The 24,918-nt window shown below is 34.6% G+C and overlaps 1 protein-coding gene across 7 annotated transcripts in view; it reads right to left on the minus strand.

The window, feature by feature from the left end:
• BLTP1 (bridge-like lipid transfer protein family member 1) overlaps nt 1–24,918 on the minus strand; it is a 198,188-nt gene that overhangs the window by 21,364 nt on the left and 151,906 nt on the right. For 3 of the 7 annotated variants that reach the window (XM_070474895.1, XM_070474896.1, XM_070474894.1), the window contains 16 exons: nt 22,508–22,567; nt 17,671–17,897; nt 16,716–16,916; nt 16,399–16,529; nt 14,980–15,103; nt 13,045–13,154; nt 12,098–12,188; nt 11,494–11,556; nt 9,012–9,265; nt 8,028–8,243; nt 6,689–6,869; nt 5,952–6,153; nt 4,202–4,363; nt 3,432–3,571; nt 1,972–2,173; nt 76–276 (listed from right to left, as the gene is read on the minus strand). In XM_070474895.1, the coding sequence (XP_070330996.1) occupies nt 76–276; nt 1,972–2,173; nt 3,432–3,571; nt 4,202–4,363; nt 5,952–6,153; nt 6,689–6,869; nt 8,028–8,243; nt 9,012–9,265; nt 11,494–11,556; nt 12,098–12,188; nt 13,045–13,154; nt 14,980–15,103; nt 16,399–16,529; nt 16,716–16,916; nt 17,671–17,897; nt 22,508–22,567 (2,565 nt within the window). The remainder of the gene's footprint in view (nt 1–75; nt 277–1,971; nt 2,174–3,431; nt 3,572–4,201; nt 4,364–5,951; nt 6,154–6,688; nt 6,870–8,027; nt 8,244–9,011; nt 9,266–11,493; nt 11,557–12,097; nt 12,189–13,044; nt 13,155–14,979; nt 15,104–16,398; nt 16,530–16,715; nt 16,917–17,670; nt 17,898–22,507; nt 22,568–24,918) is intronic. The other 4 variants (XM_070474898.1, XM_070474897.1, XM_070474899.1 and 1 more) reach the window with 4 other exon arrangements.

A 24,918-nucleotide genomic window follows, 5' to 3' on the forward strand; every position in this document is an offset into this window, starting at 1 on the left:
AACATCATTTTTAAAAAGATGAAAACTTGAAAAGATGTGATAAATCTGAAAAAGATGCAAACATGCTAAGTATACCTAATCCTCCTGATCCAGGTGTAAGGCCAGAAACAGCGGTTTTTTGTTTCCCTGCTCCATATGGATGAAATACATAAAGGGAAAAGTCAGACATGCATGCAGTGAAGCTCAGCCCAGAGGAACTGCTGCTGGAACTGGTCAGATCTGACTGACTACTACTATGTCGACTTCTGCCAAGAGGGCTGCCTAATCCTGATGAACCTATAGGGAACACAAGAAACCCAAAATAGAATAAAACACAGAAAGTACTAAAAAAACCTGTCCTTAATATAGTCTCAAGAACCAAACATGATTTGAAAATAAAATGGAAATAGTCAAACATTAACTGATCAGTAGATTTAAATCCTTAACATGAGGGCTTAGATGTATTTTCCAATTAATATACTGTATAAAACCAGGGCTGAATATTCTGTTCATTGTTGAAATAATTATTTATACATATGACTGGCCAACTCCAAGGTTTCCTGTTTAATTTCTCCTTTGTTCTACTGGAAGCAGGCAGTTGGAAGAGGTACAAAATAGCTGAGTTTTAAGCAGTGGAGGAGAATGAATTGTAAAAAATCCAAATCATACAACTGGAGTCCACATTTCCACAGAAACAGTGGAAACAGAGTTATGTACACAAATGGAGAAAGTTACAGGTCTCTCTCTTAGAAATCAAGAAGGCCTTATTGGCAACATTCACCATGAGTGGAACAGGCTAATTTCAAAGAGTTGTCAAACTCTTTCCTACTTTATAGATTTTATACTCTGTACCTGGAGTGTTTTATTCCCCCAACTGTCTACATGGCTAACTTATACTTACCACCTTCATGTTTTCACTGAAAATATACTTGTTTGCTTATTATCTATTTCTCCAAATTCAATTCAAATCACATTAGCAGGGAATATGCTTGTTAGCTAAGTTCACTACTGTATATCCAGCCCTTAGCACTGATCCAGAACTCAGTCAAGTTCATAAAGACCTTTTCAAAGAATGGATATTGTCATAATCTACATTTCTTATATATTTATTATCATCATCATTCTTTCCTGCATGTTTTATTATAACATAAAGGGTGCTACTTCACTTTTTCATTTTCTAAAAGAAACGTGGGCATAAAAATAGCTGCTTATTTTATATTCCTTTCATTATATATTCCTAGCATAGTGCATATATACTGCTATAATAATTTGTGTTAATTTATCACATTTTGATATTAAGAAAAAAGTGAATATTCCAATATCTGCTTTAGGGGTAGAACTGTTAAACTGTCTTATTATTAGTTCTCTTATCAGTTCTTTTACATTTTCATTCATTTTGGCTTTTCTTTTTAAAAATGTCCCATAAAATCTTCACATCCTGCATTTGTAACCTCCAGAGTTTTAGGGCAGAAATGACACTGAGTGGAAAATGACTGTCTCATCAGGAAATCATCGGTTCTACTCTAACACCTAAACCTTTCATGAAACTGACGTTTGGGTTAAGTAACATTTTACCACTAAGATTGTTTTTATACATATACACACAATTTGATATACTTTTAATTCAGTGTGATAAGAAATCCTTGCAAGATAATACTACAGCTCGCTCTTACCATTTGCAACACTGACCACTCATAACGTAAAAATACAGCATAAAATAAAACATTCAAAAGTACTTGAACACATCATCATTCACACTTCACATTACATGTGATATGCACATGAATGGACAACAAAACGCTGTGCAACTGCCACTCCTTGGGTATAATGAAATACACTCAAAACTTTGATCCACTATAGATTTTTTCTATAAATATCCTAATTCTCAAATATTCTTCTTTTCCAAATGTATTTATCTGGAAATGTTTATTACTTACTATTAAAATAGTACTTGGCTTTTTATGCTAATTGAATAAAAGAATGTTTCCACACCTGGTACTCCAGTTTTGCTCGAGGAGGTTTTTGTTCCGCTTGGAGGAGCACTACCTCCAGGGGATAAGGTCTCTGCAGGATATGCAGCCCCTAAAGTCTCCAGTTCGCCTCGGTTTGACGAAAACACCAAATCCAGGGATGGCAGCTTTAGCATGCATTCTACTCTTGACACTGGTAAACAGCTAAACTTGATCTGTGAGGGCTGAAAAGTACAGAAAGACAAAGAAAAGTTTCTAGGAAGTGAAGTTGCTCAATCGTGTCCGACTCTTTGTGACCCCATGGACTGTAGCCTACCAGGCTCCTCCGTTCACGGGATTTTCCAGGCAAGGGTAATGGAGTGGGTTGCCATTTCCTTCTCCAGGGGATCTTCCTGACCCAGGAATCGAACCTGGGTCTCCTTCATTGCAGGCAGGCACTTTACCTTCTAGGCCACCAGGGAATTAGGTGATTAAAATTTTTTCTGTTGGACTCCAGAAATTACATTCAGTTTCCATTTCAGTCTACACATATCAAATTTATTATTTTGAGTTTAATGCCCTTCCTTTTTCAAACAGACACATATACATTAACCAAAATGCATTTGAGGAATTCTAAACAGTAAATATGTAGGCATTTAGATAATTTAGAACATTAAATTTATTTATGTCCATGTTGTTCATAATCAAGTATTTTAAAGCAAGTAATTTCTTTAAGCCAAAATTTTAAAAGGCTATTATTGCATTTATAACTGAAGTTTTACAAACTCTCCAGGCCTCACTTATGTTTTCATCAGATCTTGAAAAAAGCTAGTGCAAAACTCCAGAAGATCAGACTGAAATTCTTTTGGCCAAATTGCTTTTGTAGAAATTAATCTGAAGAGATGATCATTAGTGTTTCTTTTATTCTTGAGTGATCATAAAAAGTAACTTGCTTCACTTCCATAATTGTTGTATTATAGTGGTAGTCTGGAACTTAACCCACAGTATCAGAGGGGAAGCCTATACTCCAACAGGCCTGAAACAGGACTGAATTTTAGAATAAAATTATTAAATACGTGATTATATAACCCTTAGAAGAATCTAAAAAAGGTACTATTGTGACTTTATATCTCAATTTCACTTTATGTCTGCCCACAAATAACCATAATGACAAGAAATACAGATGCCATGATATAATTTTTAAAAGGCATAATGTGCTAAAAAAAAGAGTTTTAACTTATATATTTTTACCTTTGCCACAAAAGAATGAGATCTCAATTTTGAACACTCAAAGATATGAACTTCCTCAGCAGACAAATAAATAACACATAAAATTGTACATATACTTTCCAGAGGTTCAGGCAACCTCTAGGCTATCATAGACATACTAGAGGTCCATGAACCTTAAGAAAACTTTAAAAGCAATTAATATTGTAAATGTTCAAATAAACTTAAAAAAACATTTTTTCTTTAAAATAAAAAGGAATAGATGACGTTTATTACCTGAACTCGTACATAAACCACAACATCTACAGGGAAGGAAGAGTAAGCAGATGTTGAAGATGATACTAGTGATGTTGTTGATTCTTCCATAGGATCTGGTATTTCAAAATGTCCCATATCTTCATCTTGAGAGCTGACAGCTGTTAAAATATTTAAAGTTTTACTGTTAGGGTAAAGGCAAACTATTTATTAAAAGATCTTTTTCTCTTTTGCTAGTACTGAGATCAGGGTATGAATGCACAGAAACATTGGCTTCTGTAGCCCATTATTCATTACATCTTTCCCTATTCAAACCTCTCACTCATTTCTTCAAACTCTTGATTCCTGCTGCTGTACCAAACAACATACAAAGAAAATGGTAATTTTGCCATTGTCCTCAAGGTGTGTTTCCAGTCCCAGAGTCACTCTAATATAGGACCTGTTGTTGTTTAGTTGAGAAGTCATGTCCAACTTTTGTGAATGCGTGGGCTGCAGCCCGCCAGGTTCCACTATCCATGGGACTTCCCAGGAAAGAATACTGTAGTAGGTTGCCATTTGCTTCTTCAAACACAGGATTAAGGATGTTAATTTTGTCATTAAGTAGCTGTAGTCATGGAGGAATCATAAACCCCACCAAGACTAGATGGTCTCTCAAGTTCTTTTTCAGTTCTATAATTCCTTTATCATTGAATGTATTATACAGTAATATATAAAAGCATTACAAAATCCTTCTAGTAACAGGACCCCAAAATACATGTGATGGGCAGTTAAGTATTTAAGAGGACACTCACTTGTATAATTCCTTTCAATTGGTGTAATTGGGATAGTTTCCAGAGCCTTTTCCAGAAAGTCTAATAGGCAGGGACTGATTACCATTTCTTCTGGCAATGACTGAAGTGCTACCCAGGCATATAACTTGGCTGTTTTTACTCCTCCACTTCCTTTTCCTTTGGCTAGAAGATGTACAGATGTGAGATGGATTTAATAGTTTCCAGAAAACATAATTGTGTGAGAAATTAGAATTATATGAGTTTAATCAGGTGAAGCACCTTATACTTAAAACCATACAAGAATGCAATAAAAATAGGTTGATAGAAATCTTATTGTTAGAATACAGAGATGATCAATGATGTATATAAATAAAACAGTTACTCCTACTTGCTCCAGGTCACAAATTTTGGTTCAGTTTTTCAAATATATACTTCGCTAACTCTCTCATTAGTATTTTAGCATTTAGTCTCTCAGTTAGTATTATCTGTCCACTTAAGAAGATATAGAGGACCCTGACTAATGATAATTTGTGGCAAGTGAGGGAAAACATCAGTTTTTACACTTTCTTAGGTTCTTGCTGTTCTTACCTGGTAAATATTTACATGCCTCCTTACATGGGCTGCATCTCTCCTTCCTTCTACCTGACTAAATATTTCCACATCAACAGAATGATATAACAGCTAAGATTTAGGTAACTTTGGCTTAGGTTTCCAAGGCTACCATGTATTAATTTGTAAACCTAGGAAAGAAATTCAACTTTCATGAGCTTTAACTTTCTTCAGATATAAAATGGGGATAATAATACCTGCCCCACACTTAATGGACATAGATGTGTCTTGTCAATTGAGAAGTGATATAAAAATATTAGGCATTATTATCATGATTACTGGCTACTTTGAAAGATTAATGTATCAAGTTCCATCTCTCAAATAAAGCTTTTTCACTAATTCTTGTCTAACCCAATATAACCATTTTTTGAAATTCTATTTTATATATAAGGTATTATTCATGTGGTATAGTAGCCAGATTCCAAAATAGCTTCCAACGGTCCTTTCCTCCTGGTATTCATGCTCTTGTGTAGTTCCCTCCCACACTGAATAAGGGTCACCTATATGATCAGTAAGATATTGTGGAAATGATGGTATGTGACTTCTGAGACTAAGCCATAGAAGATATTTAAGCTTCAGCCATGTATTTTTTTGGATCACTCCTTTTGAAGGAATGTCAGCTGCCATGTCATGGGAACACTCAAGCAGCCCAGTCATGTGGGGAAAGACTAAAGCACCAGCTTGTCAGCCATGTGAATGGGATATGATGGAAGCAGATTTTCCAGACCCAGTCAAGCATTTGGATGACTGTATCCTTACCCAACATCCTGACTGCAACTTCATAGAAAACTGTGAAATTAGATGCACCCAGCCCAACTGCTTCTGAATTTCTGATCCATAGAAACTATGTCTAAGATTATGAGCCACTAAGTTTGGGATAATTTGTTATATAATAATAGATAATAAATATGGTTTAAGTTCAATGTATTCTGTATACATAGATCTAAAAAATTAAGTAAAAACTGATATTCTAAGGTAATAGTAATTTGAAAACTAGGCAAAAGAAATTAGCTTACACTTCCATACATGAATTTTGTACAGTCATCGGCAAGTCTAAGTCCTTTTTTCTTAAACATGTGAATTTGAAAGTCTTACTAGAGCAAGTAGGTGATGACTTAAAATTAATTTATGAAAAAAGTTAAAGTATATTTTCCTTAAATACCTGAGGGAATAGGTGGGGGTTGGGGAGGAAGTAAGGTGTTAGTCTTGCTCTGGACAGTGCAAGGTAAAGGAGGAGAAGGAGGAGATGTTGCACTATCTTTCATACCATACAGCTTGGACTCTTTAGAGAGTGTTCGTGGCAAGGAAGATCCTCTGGAGGCATTAGGTGATTCGGTCTTTAGAGTCTTGGAATTGTAATGCAACTGTATTGAAACAAATAAACTTCCAAAATTAAAATTATGCACATAAGGAAAACAAAGAAATGTACTAAAATTTGGCAGAAAGAACACTGATCCAGGAACCAGAAGATTTTACAAGTTAGCTTTGTGATTCTATCAAATTCCTTATTAGCTTTTTTTCATTTTTAAAGTGAAAAGAGATCATCCAGATACTATTTTAAATTCTTTCTGGCTTAACATTCTAGGAATGTATAATTCTAGAATCTAAAAAAGTTGCAATAGGCAATGTTTTGCAAACATGAATATCAATGTTTAGAAAAGAAAATTAACTTCTTCCTGTCAAAATTTCATGCACATGGGGCAATATGCAATTTAGAAAATTTCATGTTCAGAATACAACTACATTAGAGAAAACTTCAGAAAGTCTCATTTTAATGTAACTAGTGTTGGACAAAACTGAAGTGACTTAGCAGCAGCAGTGAAGGAAGAATATATATGATAGAAAATAAACCTGGCTAATAATAATCTAATTTCTTATCCTAGATATTTAGGTTTTTACCTTTACATCAACTCCAGGAATATAAAATACTGTTGTTTCTAAGTCACTGGGCTTTGTTTGTAGAGATGATGGAACTTTCTTGCCAGTCATTAAATGGGTGGTAGAGGCATAATTAGTTTGAAACTTCTTCTTTTTGGAAGGAGATTCTTGATCTAAACTCCTGGAACTTCTGTCATAACTCCTATAGAAAGACAAAAATGTTTTTTTTATCCTTTTGAAAGACATTTCTCTTATATTGTTTAAAGTCAACTTCTATTAATAAAGTTGAAAAAGTGAGGCTCCTCATTATCTCTAGCTAAACTGGCTAATCCTTGCATGGATAAGGTTTATGTTGTATGTTCCATAATTATACAGGGCAGTTACCTTTGTCCTTTCCTGAGGTCACAACTCTTCCAAACGAAGGCTGAACCAAATGAAACTACTCTTTACGTAGGTCAATATAGCTGAATACCAGCAGTTTATTTTGGCTTATTGCAGTTCAACCAAAAATAAACTAACATTCTTTTTATCATCACTATTACACTTCTAAGACTTGAACTAGTTATACTGCCTTTTTGTCATTTCATTGTATAAAAATCTTTATTAGACAGTGAGACATTTAAAAATCTTTATTATAGAAAATTACAACATCCAAATGTAAATGGAATGGTAGAATGAACCCCCATGGGCCCATCTCCCAGCTTCAACAATTGTCAGCATTCTTCCTACATGTTTCACCTGCATTTCCACCCATTTCTTATTCATCCACTAAATTATTAATAGTTATTTTCACTAATTTTTTTTTAGATTAGGAAGAAAAAGCAAAACAGAAATTCAAAGAAAAACGAATCTAACTTTAGGCCTGTTTATACAACTATTTTTTCAATGGTGGAAACGTGGTAAAGCTACAGTTACAGCCTGAGCAACATTCCAGTTTACTGAGGCCTCTTTGTTCAATTGTTTCCCAGTCTTTCTTATTTCTTTATGAATTCATCAAACTCTCAGTAACAAGACACCTTTGAGTATTGTACCATCCTTTGAAACAGAAATGTGAGTAACAGGATAGGGACTACGTGAGGAATTCATACTTGGAGAATTCCAAAGATAAAAGTGTTCAAATTAACAGATTTGCAGAATCTAAATCAGTCATCCATTTCTAATCACCAAAAAGTATTATACATTTGCTTAAAGAAATAGAATATTACATAAATGAACAGTCAAACACTCCAACTATGATTAGAAATACTCTTTAAGTCTGTATTTTGGGATGTGGGGAGAAGTGTTTGTTATGATTAGTGATATATAAATAGTATTCCTAACAAACGAAGTTATATGTACCCCTTTCTGACCAATATCTTACCTTCTCAAGCTTATATCATCATGTTCTTGTAGAAGGGTGGTTGGGTGGAGCACACATTTTCCACTATCAATTTCAACTCGAATATCAAGTTCAAAGTCAATATTTCTCTCTGTAGCTGTGCCACTAAGACTTCTGTTGGCTGGGGCTGTTGGCCAGCGTTCTGTAAATAGCTGATGAACAGCAGCAAAGCCTGTTGCTTTTTTACGAGATGTATGTCTAGAGGAAGAACAGCTGGTCATTATATTGTAGTAAAATAGGAAGTTTTCAGCAAACTATTTTCCAACATGTCATGTGAGCGATGAAAGTGTTAGTTGCTCAGTTGTGTCCCACTCTTTGTAACCCCGTGGACTGTAGCCTGCCAGGATCCTCTGTCCATGGGATTCTCTAGGCAAGAATACTGGAGTGGGTTGTCATGCCATCCTCCAGGGGATTTTCCTGACCCAGGGATAGAACCCAGGTCTCCTGCATTGCAGGCAGATTCTTTACTTTTGAGCCAAATAACTTTGGAAATAAAGTCTGTAAATAAATTTTACTATTTTATAAATTCACACAAATTACCCAGATAGCTCTTACTAACTGAGGTGTTTCCTGTTTAATGGAGTCACACTTTATTCAACAACTATGTACTGAGGGATTATTATGTGCCAGACAATGTGCTAAGTACCTGGGACACAGGTACAATCACTGACTAATAAAGAGTCTGAATATCAGAATATGACCTACATTCTACACTTTGGAGGAGATTTCATTTCATAAACTGTAAAATTTAAATGCTACTTTCCAGATTTTGTTTAAAAAAAAATGGGGAAAGAAAACAATGCCAAATGGAGATAGATTATACTAGTAAATCATGGATATATCTCATCTCACTCTGGCTAGGCACAGTAAGATTTATTTGTTTTTCTGTAAACATTAACAGTCATAAAATGTTTTAAGCTCTAGGGTACTGCCTAAGGATCTTAAAACAAAAAGGCTACTACTCACGAGGGTTTCCTGTAAATATAAAACCTTTCCCTCTCGTGGTCGTCATCCTTTTCATCTTTCTCAGAATCTTCACTGGTAGAAGACAAACTGTCATCCCGTCGACCCTCTTCAGACTGGAAAGAAATGCCTGGTGAAAAGCCTCCTGGAGTTTTGGGAGAACTGAACACGGAATATGACCCTTCACTATTTGATGAGTAATGGGAAGGACCTTCAATGGTTACTGACAAGAGGTCCAACTCTGTCTCCTCTGGAAACTGAATGTAAAGAGAGAAAACATGAAACAGGTTCATATTACAAACCTCTTTTCAAGTTAAAAAAGGAAAAAATATATGTTTAAGCATTTAAAATCTCAAAACTGGATCTCCTCACTCTGAACTGAAAAGTCAGCTCTGTGAACATATGAAATGGCATATAAAACAAGGAAGGAAGAAGTTCAAACCACAGGAAAGTCATACCACGGACACACTAAAGATCAGAGTGAAATTTTACTTTATGTAAGCGTATAGCATCACGTGAATTAGTACATATCGTAATTCTTTAAAGAACAGTTAGTCATAGTATGGAGACAAGAGTAAACAATGTGATCCACTTTAAATTAGAAGGTCAAGAGAGCAGTTAGTGATGGAAGAGCATGCAGGTGTTAGCACATAATGCACTTTGTGCTTCTAGAATACTTTTTGTGGATACATCTTTTTAAAATGGGCCCTAAAGGGCTGAAGAAAGATGTGTAAATAGTTACATAATTAAGCATGTCAGCCAATCAAATGTAAGAATCCTATATTTTAAGGTGAATAGTTTGTATAAATATAATGTTGTTCCCTGAGGACTGTACCATGAAGGCCATTTCATTTAAATAGGCAAAAAAAAAAACACACAAAAACTTCTATGTCCTAATTTTGATTCCAAGTTTTGAGAGTTGCTTACATATCCTTTGAGAATGTGACAAGCCTTTGAAATGTATAATGTGCAAAGTAAATTTATTGATACTACAATTAGATGCATAGTGAAATCCTATAATCAAAATTTCAAACATTTGCAGAATCTAGATTTTCTTTATAGCTTTTCTTCAAAACATCATTTAGTAAATATGTAAGTCATATTTTATAAGAAAATCTTTGATTCTTTAAAGCTGTGCTAAGAGTTTATATAGATAAACATCTCTTTGTTTTATATTTATTTTCTATTTAACCGGGTTTCCCTTGGAGCTCAGCTGGTAAAGAATCTGCCTGCAATGTGGGAGACCTGGGTTCGATCCCTGGGTGGGGAAGATCCCCTGGAGAAGGGAAAGGCTACTGACTCTAGTATTCTGGCCTGGAGAATTTCATGGACTGTATAATCATGGGGTTGCAAAGAGTTGGACACAACTGAGCTTTCTACTCAACCATGCTTAATGGTCTACTTTGTAACTTATTTTTATATACTATTTTTCATAAACAGCATACATAATTTAGAAACAGGACTTGAATCAATTCAAATATTAATGCCTTTAAGAATAAATCAGTCATTTCACAGTATATACATATATCAAATAATTATGCTATACACTTGAAAATAATGTTACATGTCAATTTTCCTGATTTAAAAAATGTTGGACAGGTGAAAAAATCAATTAGTAGAATCTATTCAATTCACTATAAACGATTTATTTCCAGGTTCAGTTTTAGAAAAAAGGACATGCCTGTCAAGCTTACTCTGTTACAACCGAATAATTCTAAAACAATTCAGCTTGACTAAATTCAGTGGAACTATGGGATAAATATTGAGGTTATCTTACAAGAGTGGGGGAAGTGAAACAAAACAAATGTGGAGTAAGTTCCAGTTTTTAAATGTAACTTGGTGGAAAATTTCTAGACAAAGATTTATACACCTACTATACAAACAATTTTAAAATTAAATTTTACTCTTACAACTATATTTAGGGAAAACATGTGGTTTATAAAGGTGTTAATTTAACTTATAAATGATTGCGTAGCACATTTTCTATACTGTTTTGAACATAATTTTTAATAGATTACTTTTATAAATGCTTTTTTATATCAGTGAGTCAATAAATAACATTCAATGATTAATTTGTTATTCAGAGATAGGTTTGATTCTAGTTTGAATTAGGTAACTCATTTTTTTAAAAGTTGATTCTTTTTATAGATGAATGTAGGGAAAAAGAGATTCACTTAGAGATTAGCAAATAACTAATATATGGCAGTTTTTGGTTTATGATTTCATTAATTGGTCCACTGATTTAGTCCTTTAATTTTTGAGATTAAATAATTACTATTAAATTATAAGTATAGAATTATATTCATGCAAGAGTTTATGAAATATACATGATAAAAAAAGAATTCAACCAATCATTTTAAAGCTTTATGTAAAATATTTTCAAGATCTGAGTTTAGTATGAAATGAGAAGAACACATTTTGAAAGCAGATTTTCAGAGTGGTTAATTAATTTTAAAGGAAAACTTATGTTGTTCTTAAAAAGTACCTGAAAATACCCTTCCCCAGGACAGCTGGATTGTGGTGCACTTCCCCATACTGTTTTTTTCAACTTAATTAAAATAATAAGAAAATTTATAAAAATTTATGAAAAGTAAAAAACCAATGTTTTAAAAGTAAACAAAAAAAAAGAACAAACATTTTAACATAAATTTTAACATGCTATGGTTAAATTATAGTATAACTTTGAAACTGACTTTTTAACTACTAGTTTATGATATTATTTCTATATATTCTGAGCTAAAGTACATAAACAAAATAAATTAAATAAAAACATATACATTTACATTTGTGTAAACTACCTAGTTTAATGTGGAACTGAACTTGAAAGAAATTATTCAACAAAACGTTTCTACCTATGAGCAAGCAGTATGGAGACTATTCTGTACACAAAACACTAATACTTGCAGTATGGCTCTCAGATGACAGCATTCGGGCAGTGCCCTATTGGTAAAGCACAGACACCTTACCCATCACAATCTGTACTTCCACTTGCAGGAATCAGTATTTCTAAACTGAGTAACTCATATAATTTAGTAATTACTAAAGATTCCTTAGCACTGTGTATCACCAACAAATAGTCTCTCTCTTACTGTATCTTGGATATTGAAAGTGACTCTGGGTCCAGGAGATGCTGCATCCACACGAATTTCTGGGAGCTCCTCGGTTTCTCCTACTCGAGAACTGTAAGTAAAATATAAGGTTATTAAACATTAATATTCTTAAAACCCTGGACTTTTATAAAAGTCTGATTAATGACATTAACACTTTATTTCTAAGTATTTACTTTATTCAAGGATTGAACTTTTGGAACTCCTTAATATTGAGCATCGCATAAAACAAAATTCATTGCTTTAATTAACACAAGATTTTCTAAAACCAAACCTTATAAAAAACAATTTATACTTATTGTATAGTGTTTTTAAGGTTTCTTTTTTTTTTTTTAAGTTTGTGTGTATGTGTGATGTGGACTAAAATCTTTATTGCATTTGTTACAGTATTGCTTCTGTTGATTTAGGTTTTGTTTTTCTGGCTATGAGGCATGTGGGATCTTAGTTCCCTGACCAGGGATCAAATCCCCCTGCATTGGAAGGCAAAGTCTTAACCACTGGACCACCAGGAAGTCCCAATAGTGTTCTTTTACTAGTAAAACTATATTTTTCTGTATATTTTTCTATAATATATAAAATTTACATTCTTCCATATGTTAAAGGTTCTTCTCCAAGAACCTTTTCTACAGTGACAAAGTTAAAGCTATAGTTACTAATATGCAAATATTCATTTCTTTGGATGGTCTATTAGTTTACACATAAATTTGTCTAAATGGCAATGAACTTCATTACTAAAAAGTACACAATGACTTTTATAATATAAAAGTGTATTTAAATGAGACAGAATTCCTCAAACTTCTTACATTGACAGCATCCATTTGCTACCTTAATTTTGTAATCTGTCCAATTAGAACACAATAAATAAGTAGTGAACTTTGGCAAAAGAGTCAGCAATTTTATTACTTGTTTCACCGATTGAAATATACTACCTTGTCCTTTCCATTCGCTTAAGAGGTGGTCTTCCAGAAGCTGAAATGCTCTTCGATCTGCTGTAACTTGGTTTGTAACCCAAACCCCACTTATCCTTTAGAGAAGCAGCCTAATGAAAGGGAAAGAAATAAGGTGACTTTTAACTGTTATAATATCTGACTTCAGATAAAATTTTCTGCTAGTTAACAAGTTAGTCTCCTTCAGATCAATAACAAGTTATCTTAAATTGTGACTTTAAATGTCACTTAACAAGTCTCCTTCAGATCAATAACAAGTTATCTTAAATTGTGACTTTAAATGTCACTTAACAACAGAGACGGATCAAAGTGCAGCAGGAATCAGCTACTCTTTAGCCCACACGTCAGTTCCTCTTACAAGGAATATAGGAGCCACTAGCTGGCCTGAGAGGAAAGACTGGGAGCAAGGCTGAGAGGTACAGAAATCAGGGGGAAGAAAGAAAACAGTAAGAAAAGAAAATGAGAATTGAAAGGAAAGACTCTGGGAGAAAGGTGAGAAAGAGAGTGACACTAATCATTTTAAGTACTATCCCACCAAGAGAACTCTTAAGTACAGAAAAGGAAAGGAAGTGGCAACTGGAACACCCTCCTTGTCTCTAAATCCTTCTTCTTCAAATTTATAGTTTGGAGAGATTGGATATTAAAAAGTCTAATAATGGAGATAAGAAAGCAAGAGGAATAAAAGGGAATTGAGTGGAACTAAAAGGGAATTGACAAATTTGACAAATGTTAAGAACACAGATGTAATTTCAATAATTTCCCTAATCCTCTCTACCTAGTTTTATTTTTTAAAGTTTACCAAGTGTAAACTAACATAAATAGTATGCAGCAATATTAACACTATGTCACATGACTGTGAAGTACATAGTGTCATAAATTTTAAAGTTCTATATTACTGATCATCACTGTCCATTTAGTAGCATCAGAAGCCAGTGATGAATATTAAGCTGAATTTTACCCCTAATTTAAATAATTTAGAACAGTTTTCAAATGAGGTTATCTGGGACTCTGGTAGTGACCAAGGAAAGACAGCTCAAGCCAATGAACTAAGGATCCCTGAAGCCTTCCCCACTTCCTCTAAGCTCAGCAGCTCTGATTTAATCAGTTCTTATGTATTGGGGTGGTACCCAAAACCTTATTCTGGTTAGAAAAATGGAGGGTTCCGCTGACTACATTTTAAAATATTAGTTTTTCTACTAAGAAGACCACCTTGACCCAAAGCGACTTACCTCTATTTGAATAAGTTTTATAATTATTTTCTACTATATTTATTTCAGTTGTTCAGCAACTAGGCTAAATCCCAGAACATGGTAGATGGTAGGGTCAAAGATAAATAACTTTGTCCTTTAAGAGACTCAAACTCTAGTTAAGGGCAACTAAACATACAAATAATAAAGGTAAGAATAAAATGCCGAAGAGTTTGTAGTGGCTAAGAGTAAAGTCAGCTGTGGAAAATGGGATGGGGTAGAATGGACATTTCAAAAGATTTCACATTTGACTTAGAGTCAGAAAAGAGAGTATGACTTTATGACAGGCAAACAAAACACAGTGGCTAAGGGCATAACCTATAGAATCCCACTGTTTGGGTTTGAATCTTGGCTCCATTGGGATTACTGGCTGTGTAACCTTGGTGAAATTACTTGAGTTCTCTATGCCTCAGTTTCCTCAACTTTAAAATGGGGAAAATATTCAATGATACAAGCTAACACATAGGGTTGTTATAAAGATTTAATGAGTTGTTATGTGTAAAGTGCTTTAAATAGTGCTTAGTACATAGTAGACATGAGATATAAAAACCAAGTGTTATCACCAGCAATGAACAAGGAAGGAGAACAACATAACTGTCATCATAACTTTCATAAAATAAAAGCATTTTTTAAATAGTATAATTTACTAAAATCCTCTTTGTTTACTCACTCGCATACTGGACCTCCGTAACTTTTTACGAACATCTCTTCTAATATCATTCACAGCAACAGATTCTAACTGTTGATAACGCTGAATTTCCTGGTTTATAGTTCCTTCACTTGCACCTAATTTTCTGGATTCAAAACAAATATGGCAGTTAGTGTAAAGAGTTAACAAAGAAAGAATGAGTTTTACTTGCTCCTTTTTGATTCTTTAACTTATCAGAATATCAAAGATTATGTATGGTCAGGCCAAAATCCTCCATAATGTTAATAACCATACCTGGCAAACTGTAAAAAAATAAATAAATAAATAAAAAAGGAAAAACTGGTCTTTAATGTTTTAGGAAATGGTTCTTATCTGTTTCTACATTAAGCAGTCTCTTTAATAATCTTAGGAAAGCTATGGAACCGCTCTGCAGAATAATATCTGTATGTAAAATTTTATGTATAATTTTAAGTTTCAGAAAAGATTTTAGAGGAGGAAGTATACTTTGCTACAAGTCATTTTTTCCCCTGATTACAAAACTCAAACTGTAATATAAGTCAACAAGAAAATATGAATCATTGTAACTGATTTTACAGAAAAGTTTTCAGAGAATAACTTTCACTATATATTGCATACATTTCTGTTAAATCCATGAATACAAAAAACCCCCACAGATACAGGTGTACAAAGATTAGAAAAGCTGAAGTATGACTACCACCTTGGGGGGAAACAAAATTATGAAGTTTGGCAAGAAGAATATTTAGCCTTTACAGAACAAGTATGACCTAGTCAGTACTATTATAGTAAGCAACAGATTAAAAAATTAGTACCACCTACTCCCTGCTCTTGACTTGCCCTAGACTCACTTCAGTTTTAGTGACCTGCTAAAACAGGCAAACAAAAAAAAGTATGAGGTTTGAATTCAGTCAAACACAAGTTCAAATTCTGACTTTTAAATCTCCCTGAGCCAATTTTCTTATCTATAAAGTTTGGATAATGCCATCTAATCTTGCAGAAATGTTGTGAGGATTAAATTGAGATAACATGCCAGATTCACAATTAAGTACTTACTAAATTCTAAACTAGTTTCCTCTCCAAACATTCGCATTCCAAAAATATTGCTAGCAAAACACTCACACACATATATATATGTAAAGATACATGTAAATAGACATGTAGAGATGCATATATGCGACATAAAATCAGACTTAAAATGCTCAGAAATGGGGAGCTGTGATAAGCACTAGACTAATGTTTTCAGCTTTATTACTAATGAATGTATGACCTCAGACAAATTACCAAACTTCTCTGGACCTTGGTGATCTCATTTATTTAACTAAAGGGGGTTGTACTAGCCCCAATCCAGTTCCCTTCTCATTTAAAATCTCATGGTTCTATTATTAGGGAATATTATACTGAGTTAAAAATCATTATACATACTTAAGATCATCTATTACTTTGGCCTGTTCATTCAATTCTCGGATATCTACTATACGCTTCATAATTTTTCTTCCTCTGAGTTCTCCTGGCTGGCTACCAGATGCTCCTTGTCTTCGATAATCTATAGCTTCCTGAAAAATCAAAAGCATGTCTGTCAGTAACACCCCCAGGTCACAAAGCAAATCTTATCACAGAAATAGCACCTTAAATCAAAAGAAGCATGCAGGAATCAAGGCCATCTATGTTAAGTAACATGATTGGAATTCACCAGTGATTCAAACCCCTTCATTTTCATAAGGAATCTAGTTGCTACCTACGTTTCCCCATGAGTGAGCTCTGCATGCTTTCAAATGGGACTGGCTAGACTGAGGGGAGGCCCACACCTCTGGGTCACATAGATACTCTGCAGGAACAGAATAGCGCTGATGTGGGGGCCTGAGGCCTAGTAGGTGATTTACAAGTCGCTGCCCAAAGGTGAGCTTGTGGCCATTTCCACTTTCTGCACTTCCATCTGAACTCTAAACAATAAACAGTAATGTTAACTTTTTAAAGAAAATTTTATTTCCAAGAATAAAACTAATTAATGATACAGTAGTAAAAAGAGGTTTCAGATTTTAAAAAAAATTAATTCTGGAATGAAAGCAGAGAGAAACTTTCTTTTTAACTAATAAATAATAATTACTGATGAAATAATCTGATACTACAGAATATGTACAGTATACATGGAAATACACACTTTTAAAATGTATATTTTGTGCATGCACTTTGCTTTTGACTTTTATTTTTTTAAAATCATTATTGAGATATAATTCACATGCCATAAAAGTCACCCATTTAAAATGTATAGTGCAGTGGTTTTTAAAATATTCATAAAACTGTGCAACCATCAGATTTTCACACCTCCCAAACAAAACCTTATAACATTAGCAGTCTCTTCCCATCCCCTCTCCCAAACGCCCTAAACTCTCCCAGGCCTAGGCAACCACTAATCTACTTTCTCTCTCCAGATTTGCTTGCTCTTTGCTTTTATTGTTAATGTGTAATCTGTAGGTTAAGGCACAAGCTGGCTGACAGTCATTATGAAACAAGCAATTCAATTAAAAGACAATATTATGAAATTTTAAAAAAAATTATATAAATGTAGGTACAAAGAACCACCACTCCCTTTCTTCCTTCACAATTAGCAACTATAATAAATAACAATGATTTAATAATATCCCTTTCACTGGGTAAAAGCCAGTCCTGAAAATGGCTAACAGTGAATTTACTTACAGTATGGATAGTGGGAGACATAGTATCAACTTCATCCTCATCTGACAAGTCAGCTATATTCACTGAATTTAGATCAGCAATGTCATCTATGTCTTCTTCTCCTGTCAGGGTTGTAAGGGTGTTACCCAGAGCATTCAGTCTTTTTCCAATGTTAGGATCCATGTGGACATCAATCCCACACATTTTCCACAATACGTTGAGTGTCCAGGTTCCAGCACTACTGCTTTCTGTTTAAATAAAGAAGAGGCATTTTCGGTAAGTCTTAAGTATAGAAATTTAAATAATTCTACATTCAAGGAGTAAAATGGATGATGGCCCTGTGTAATAACTAGTATCTCTTACAGTTCTGTCAGAAACATGAGACTATGGGACTGATGTGCCTATTGCATAGTGTGTAATTACTGTTTCATCTCTGCAGCACTCTACTTTCCCCATGTGACCTATGAATGCCAGCCTCCCCAAGCCCCACGTTCATCTACTTTCCTGTGTCTGTAGGAGGATTTGCATGAACCTCCCTCATTCAGTTCAGTTCAGTTCAGTTTCTCAGCTGTGTTCGACTCTGCGACCCCATGAATCACAGCACGCCAGGCCTCCCTGTCCATCACCAACTCCCGGAGTTTACTCAAACTCATATCCATCGAGTCGGTGTGCCATCCAACCATCTCATCCTCTTTCGTCCCCTTCTCCTCCTGCCCCCAATCCCTCCCAGCATCAGGGTCTTTTCCAATGAGTCAACTCTTCGCATGATGTGGCCGAAGTATTGGAGTTTCAGGTTCAGCATCAGTCCTTCCAATGAACACCCAGGACTGATCTCCTTTAGGGTGGACTGGTTGGATATCCTTGCAGTCCAAGAGACTCTCAAGAGTTTTCTCCAACACCACAGATCAAAAGCATCAACTGTTCGGCGTTCAGCTTTCTTCACAGTCCAACTCTCACATCCACACATGACTACTGGAAAAAGCATAGCCTTGACTAGACGGACCTTTGTTGACAAAGTAATGTCGCTGCTTTTTAATATGCTGTCTAGGTTGGTCATAACTTTCCTTCCAAGGAGTAAGCATCTTTGAATTTCATGGCTGCAATCACCATCTGCCGTGATTTTGGAGCCCCAAAAAATAAAGCTGGACACTGTTTCCACTGTTTTCCCATCTATTTCCTATGAAGTGATGGGACCAGATGCCATGATCTTAGTTTTCTGAATGTTGAGCTTTAAGCCAACTTTTTCACTCTCCTCTTTCATTTTCATCAAGAGGCTTTTTAGACCCTCTTCACTTTCTGCCATAAGGGTGGTGTCATCTGCATATCTGAGGTTTTTGATATTTCTCCCAGCAATCTTGATTCCACCTTGTGTTTCTTCCAGCCCAGCATTTTGCATGATGTACTCTGCATATAAGTTAAATAAGCATGGAGACAAGATAGAGCCTTGACATATTCCTTTTCCTATTTGGAACCAGTCTGTTGTTCCATGTCCAGTTCTAACTGTTGCTTCCTGACCTGCATATAAGTTTCTCAAGAGGCAGGTCAGGTGGTCTGGTATTCCCACCTCTTTCAGAATTTTCCACAGTTTATTATGATCCAGTCAAAGGCTTTGGCATAGTCAATAAAGCAGAAATAGATGTTTTTCTGGAACTCTCTTGCTTTTTTGATGATCCAGCAGATGTTGGCAATTTGATCTCTAGTTCCTCTGCCTTTTCTAAAACCAGCTTGAACATCTGGAAGTTCACGGTTCATGTATTGCTGAAGCCTGGCTTGGAGAATTTTGAGCATTACTTTACTAGCGTGTGAGATGAGTGCAATTGTGCAGTAGTTTGAGCATTCTTTGGGATTGCCTTTCTTGGGATTGCAATGAAAACTGACCATTTCCAGTCCTGTGGCCACTGCTGAGTTTTCCAAATTTGCTGGCATATTGAGTGCACCACTTTCACAGCATCATCTTTCAGGATTTGAAATAGCTCAACTGGAATTCCATCACCTCCACTAGATTTGTTCGTAGTGATGCTTTCTAAGGCCCACTTGACTTCACATTCCAGGATGCCTGGCTCTAGGTGAGTGATCATACCATCATGTTTATCTGGGTCATGAAGATCTTTTTTGTATAGTTCTTTTGTGTATTCTTGCCACCTCTTCTTAATATCTTCTGCTTCTGTTGACCCATACAATTTCTCTCCTTTATTGTGTACATTTGCATGAAACGTTCCCTTGGTATTTCTAATTTTCTTGAAGAGATCTCTAGTCTTGCCCATTCTGTTGTTTTCCTCTATTTCTTTGCACTGATCTCTGAGGAAGGCCTTTTTATCTCTCCTTGCTATTCTTTGGAACTCTGCATTCGGATGGGAATATCTTTCCTTTTCTCCTTTGCTTTTTGCTTCTCTTTGTTTCACAGCTATTTGTAAAGCCTCCTCAGACAACCATTTTGCCTTTTTGCATTTCTTTTCCATGAGGATGGTCTTGATCCCTGTCTCCTGTACAATGTCACGAACCTCCATCCATAGTTCATCAGGCACTCTATCAGATCTAGTCCCTTAAATCTATTTGTCATTTCCACTGTATAATCGTAAGAAATTTGATTTAGGTCATACCTGAATGGTCTAGTGGTTTTCCCTACTTTCTTCAATTTAAGTCTGAATTTGGCAATAAGGAGTTCATGATCTGAGCCACAGTCAGCTCCTGGTCTTGTTTTTGCTGACTGTATAGAGCTCCTCCATCTTTGGCTGCAAAGAATATAATCAATCTGATTTCAGTGTTGACCATCTGGTGATGTCCATGTGTAGAATCTTCTCTTGTGTTGTTGGAAGAGGGTGTTTGCTATGACCAGTGCATTCTCTTGGCCAAACTCTATTAGCCTTTGCACTGCTTCATTCCATACTCCAAGGCCGAATTTGCATGTTACTCCAGGTGTTTCCTGACTTCCTACTTTTGCATTCCAGTCCCCTATAATGAAAAGGACATCTCTTTGGGGTTTTAGTTTTGAAAGGTCTTGTAGGTCTTCATAGAACCATTCAACTTCTGCTTCTTCAGTGTTACTGGTTGGGGCATAGGCTTGGATTACCGTGATATTGAATGGTTTGCCTTGGAAACGAACAGAGATCATTCTGTCGTTTTTGAGATTGCATCTAAGGACGGCATTTCATTTTGTTGATTATGATGGCTACTCCATTTCTTCTAAGGGATTTCTGCCCACAGTAGTAGATATAATGGTCATCTGAGTAGAATTAACTAGATAATCAGTGTAAGTAAGGGTCAAAGTTGGAAAACTAAGAATCCTCTCTTGGACTTGAGAAAATATGGTCCCTCTCTAGTAACTGAGGGTGGGGAAATGAGGTTCATGAGCTGTTGGCAGCCGTGTTTCATGCCATGTGAAAGGACGTCAGCAGTAAGAAAAAGTGGGCAGCCAGAATGAAGAAAAGAGAAGAGCTGGAAAGAGCTCTGGTGACAGCTGGAATCTTGTTTCTAGACTATCCTGAATTGACCTGGTTCCTTCTCTTCATGGAGACAGCCATTCTTAAGTTTAACTGTGATCTGCAAATAATTCTTTTGATAAGTTCCTGCTTTTGGTTAAGCTAGTTTGAGTGTGTTATTTTCACTAAAAAGCAAGTGTCCCGACAAAGACTTTTATGTGCTCTTCCTCCCATTATGTATATTTACTTCAGTTATCACATTTTTCTTCTAACATTATTGCTGGAAATTTCCTAACCTTTCAGTAAGTGGGGACTTCAGGCCTTGCTATTTTCTGAGACAATTTACTTAGGATGGGCACGTGGACTATGTTTTGGAGGATAAGAGGGAATAATAAGGAGAAAAGGAAATCTACTAATCTTAATCAGTTTCTACTGCTCCTCAACATTTGAAGAGTTCTTAAATAAATATCTCTTGCTTACCCTAATTTTATACCAGGCAAAATAATAAAAATTTACACTATGCTTTTATCTTAGAGACAAGACAGGTTATTACTTCTATAGTATCTCCTCAACATTTGAAGAGCTCTTAAATAAATATCTCTTGCTTACCCTAATTTTATACTAGGCAAAATAGTAAAAAATCTATCTCAGAGACAAGACAGGTTATTACTTCTATAGTATCTCCTAGCCAGTTTCCTAGATTTTTCTCCTAACCTACCCATGAAAGTATCCCTTTGACACTGCCACCTCTGTTTTCTTGCACAAAAATATTCAGTGCTTTTCTCACTGCCCACCAGATCAAGTCCAAACTCCTTATTTTGGGATTTAAGGTTTTTCCCATCTTATTTTCACATAACTATTCCAGCCAATTCAGACAACGCTAACTAGAACCTGTGTTCTGACAAAACAGGTATTTTTCTCCCTGCCTGAATTTTCCCTATTCATATTTTCTGTTTTTGCCTAAGAAAGAGTTTTATCCATCTTTCAAGTCCCTGTTTAAATGCTAGTTCTTCCATTAAGCTTTCTCTCATCCTAGTATCCTTTGTAATTTAGAAATTTTATCTGCCTCCTATAAATTTCAATAGCAGTTGGAATTTTATATCAGTATTTTATTGAGCTTATCACTTATTACAGTTTATAGTTGTACTGCAGAGCCATAACTACACTATTAGAATTTAAATTTATAGAGTAGAAAGTATATCTTATTCATCTTTGTCTTTACCAAAACATTTTGTAGTTATGTTATACACTGGTGATGTCTAATTAATTGTTAAATAAAAATATACTAATATTATTGCAAAATAGTTTTTAAAAATTAGAGAATAACAGAATGAGTTTTAGTTAAAAGTTCCTCTAATACAAAGACAGGAAAAATAGATTTTAAAAAGCAGAATTCTACCTGATACACATAGCAAAAGTAATACCAAATGTGAACTTACCAGCAGCTGCTTGTCCTGTAGTCCTGGAACATACTTCATAGGTACCATCTGGAACTACACCTGCACAAAAATCATCCCCAAAATAATCTTTAACAAAATTATGCTTGTGGTTAAATATTATACTGTAATTTTTCTTTCAAGGATCATTATCTAAATATAAATAGGATTACTAGTCTCCCTAGGTTTGAGTTTCTAATCTGGAGAAAGAAAAGGACTATCTTAGATGACTTGCAAAATCTACTTCATATCTCACAATATTTTATTCTTATTGATTTTAAGAACTAAACTGCACATACCTGAAATTAATAGATTATAAATCAACTATACTTCAATAAAGAAAAAAAATTAACTGTAGTTTTACCTTTGCATTCTGTGTGTGATTTCCTCATCTGCTGGCCAATACCTGGCCAACTCTGAAACTCCAATTTCTTGACGGTGTGACAATTTGTACCATCATGAGTAAATGGCACTTTGAGAATGCAAATACTTTAAAACTGATTTTTTGATAACTAAGAACTGCCACATGAGTTCACAGACATGATTCATCAGCCCTGTCTTTTACTTTGACAAGGACCTTTTTATGAGAATTAAAAAAAAAAAAGAAGACTTACTGCCATGATGTCAGTCTCATAAGATCAGTCTCCTGAGCTCATTGACTTATCCTCAGAATACATGTGACTTTTAACTTTGAAGCATTTTCTACTACTTAGCTTTAATCAGATAACTTTAGCTTTTCTTTAGAGGTTAATTAAATCAAGTTTTAAAAGTAGAGACATACCATCCTTGAAACAACTTTTAAAGAAATAAAGCCTAAACTGTTTAATACACTCTCTCCAAAAACAGTATTTCTACAACTCACATTGCCTAATTCACCTTTAATGTCAGTTATAAAAAAGAGCAAAATAGAAAAAAAACCTAAACAACCCTTGCAAATCTAAACATGCTAGAATGAAAGCAAAATCCTTTGAAATTGGAGAAATATAACTAAGGCTAGTAAATTTAAAAAGAGTAGAAAACATTGAGGACTTCCAATCCAAAGAAGTGGTAGAGAATATTTAAAAGTTAAAAAAAAGAAGATTATACAAATTCATAGAATACAGAGCCATGGTGTATTAGTAAGGAATATTTAAATTCTTTGGATTAGATCTGAATCCTCAAAGTGAGACGCAGGAAACCAACTGGGCTCTTTCCCATTGCACTTGTCATCTGAGTTGGACCAACCAGAATCCAGGAAGGCAGTTTTCCTGCTGTGACAACCAAATGCTGTTACCCAGGTGTTAGCACAAAGACTAGAATTCTTCAAACTTCTAGTAGTTTAGCTTCTCTAAGTACGTGTTACTGAAAAGAGTCTAATCTTTATTTATTTAAATGGTCCATGGAACACTTCCTGCAGATCGTGCTTTCTAATTTTAACTGCATTTCCTCCAAATATCATTACTGAGAGAAGAAAATATAGTAGGTCACCTTTTTTCTAGGGCATGACTTTTAAATGATCTTTGAAAAAAAATCCTAACACACAATCCTACTTCTTATTTCTCTGCCCTAAACTCGACTCTTTAAAAAAAAAAATTATCAGTTACAAGTATACTTATTACTAATAAAAACTACAAAGTAGTAAACTACTTGGCAAATTTGCAATTTGGAATTCTTATTTATCAACAAAACAACTACTCTACTCACCTCCTTTGCCATCCTCCCAAGACACCCAACAATAAGCATGTTACAAATACAAGTCATTTGATAACCTCCAAAATTCAAAATAAATTATGATTTTCACAATTATTATAGCATGTTAGTGTTCTACTTTGTTGGTAATAATGTCCACTGAAGTGCTAAGTTGTTGTTTATATTAATATGTTTTTGATTTTGAGTCAGAGGTATATTTCTTATGCATTTTCCCTTTGTTTAAACTGTTAAGGAAACAGTATTCTTCCTTTGCTTCCAAATATATTTTATCCAATATGACTACAATGATGACAAAATATCACCTTAATAAAAATCAATAGGTTTAAATTTATTTTAAGGGGGAAAAAACCACACAAACAAAGGACAGTTAATGGTGACTTTTTAAAACATATATATAACAACCATGTAAAATGATTATTTGTAAAGGTCGCTAATGAAGGCTATTTTTGGTCTTTTGGGTATTAAGCATGAGTACTTTGATAGCAAGTCTTCTTAATAACCTGACATCCTAGTATTTTACCTATTACTTATCTAAATGCAAAGCATTCAAAACCAGGAATTTTGCCTAAAATTTTACCAAAATTAACTAACCAAAACTTTAATTTTTTGATGTGAAAACACTTGAAAGTCTTCCAAATACCTAAAGAAAACCCACAACTGGAGGAATTTTCTTCCAATGGAGAGAGGGGAAAATTGCTAAATAATAGCATATAATCTTCTGGAAA

This window comes from Odocoileus virginianus, chromosome 12 (genome assembly GCF_023699985.2).
Source record: "Odocoileus virginianus isolate 20LAN1187 ecotype Illinois chromosome 12, Ovbor_1.2, whole genome shotgun sequence".
NCBI classification, from domain to species: Eukaryota; Metazoa; Chordata; class Mammalia; order Artiodactyla; family Cervidae; genus Odocoileus; species Odocoileus virginianus.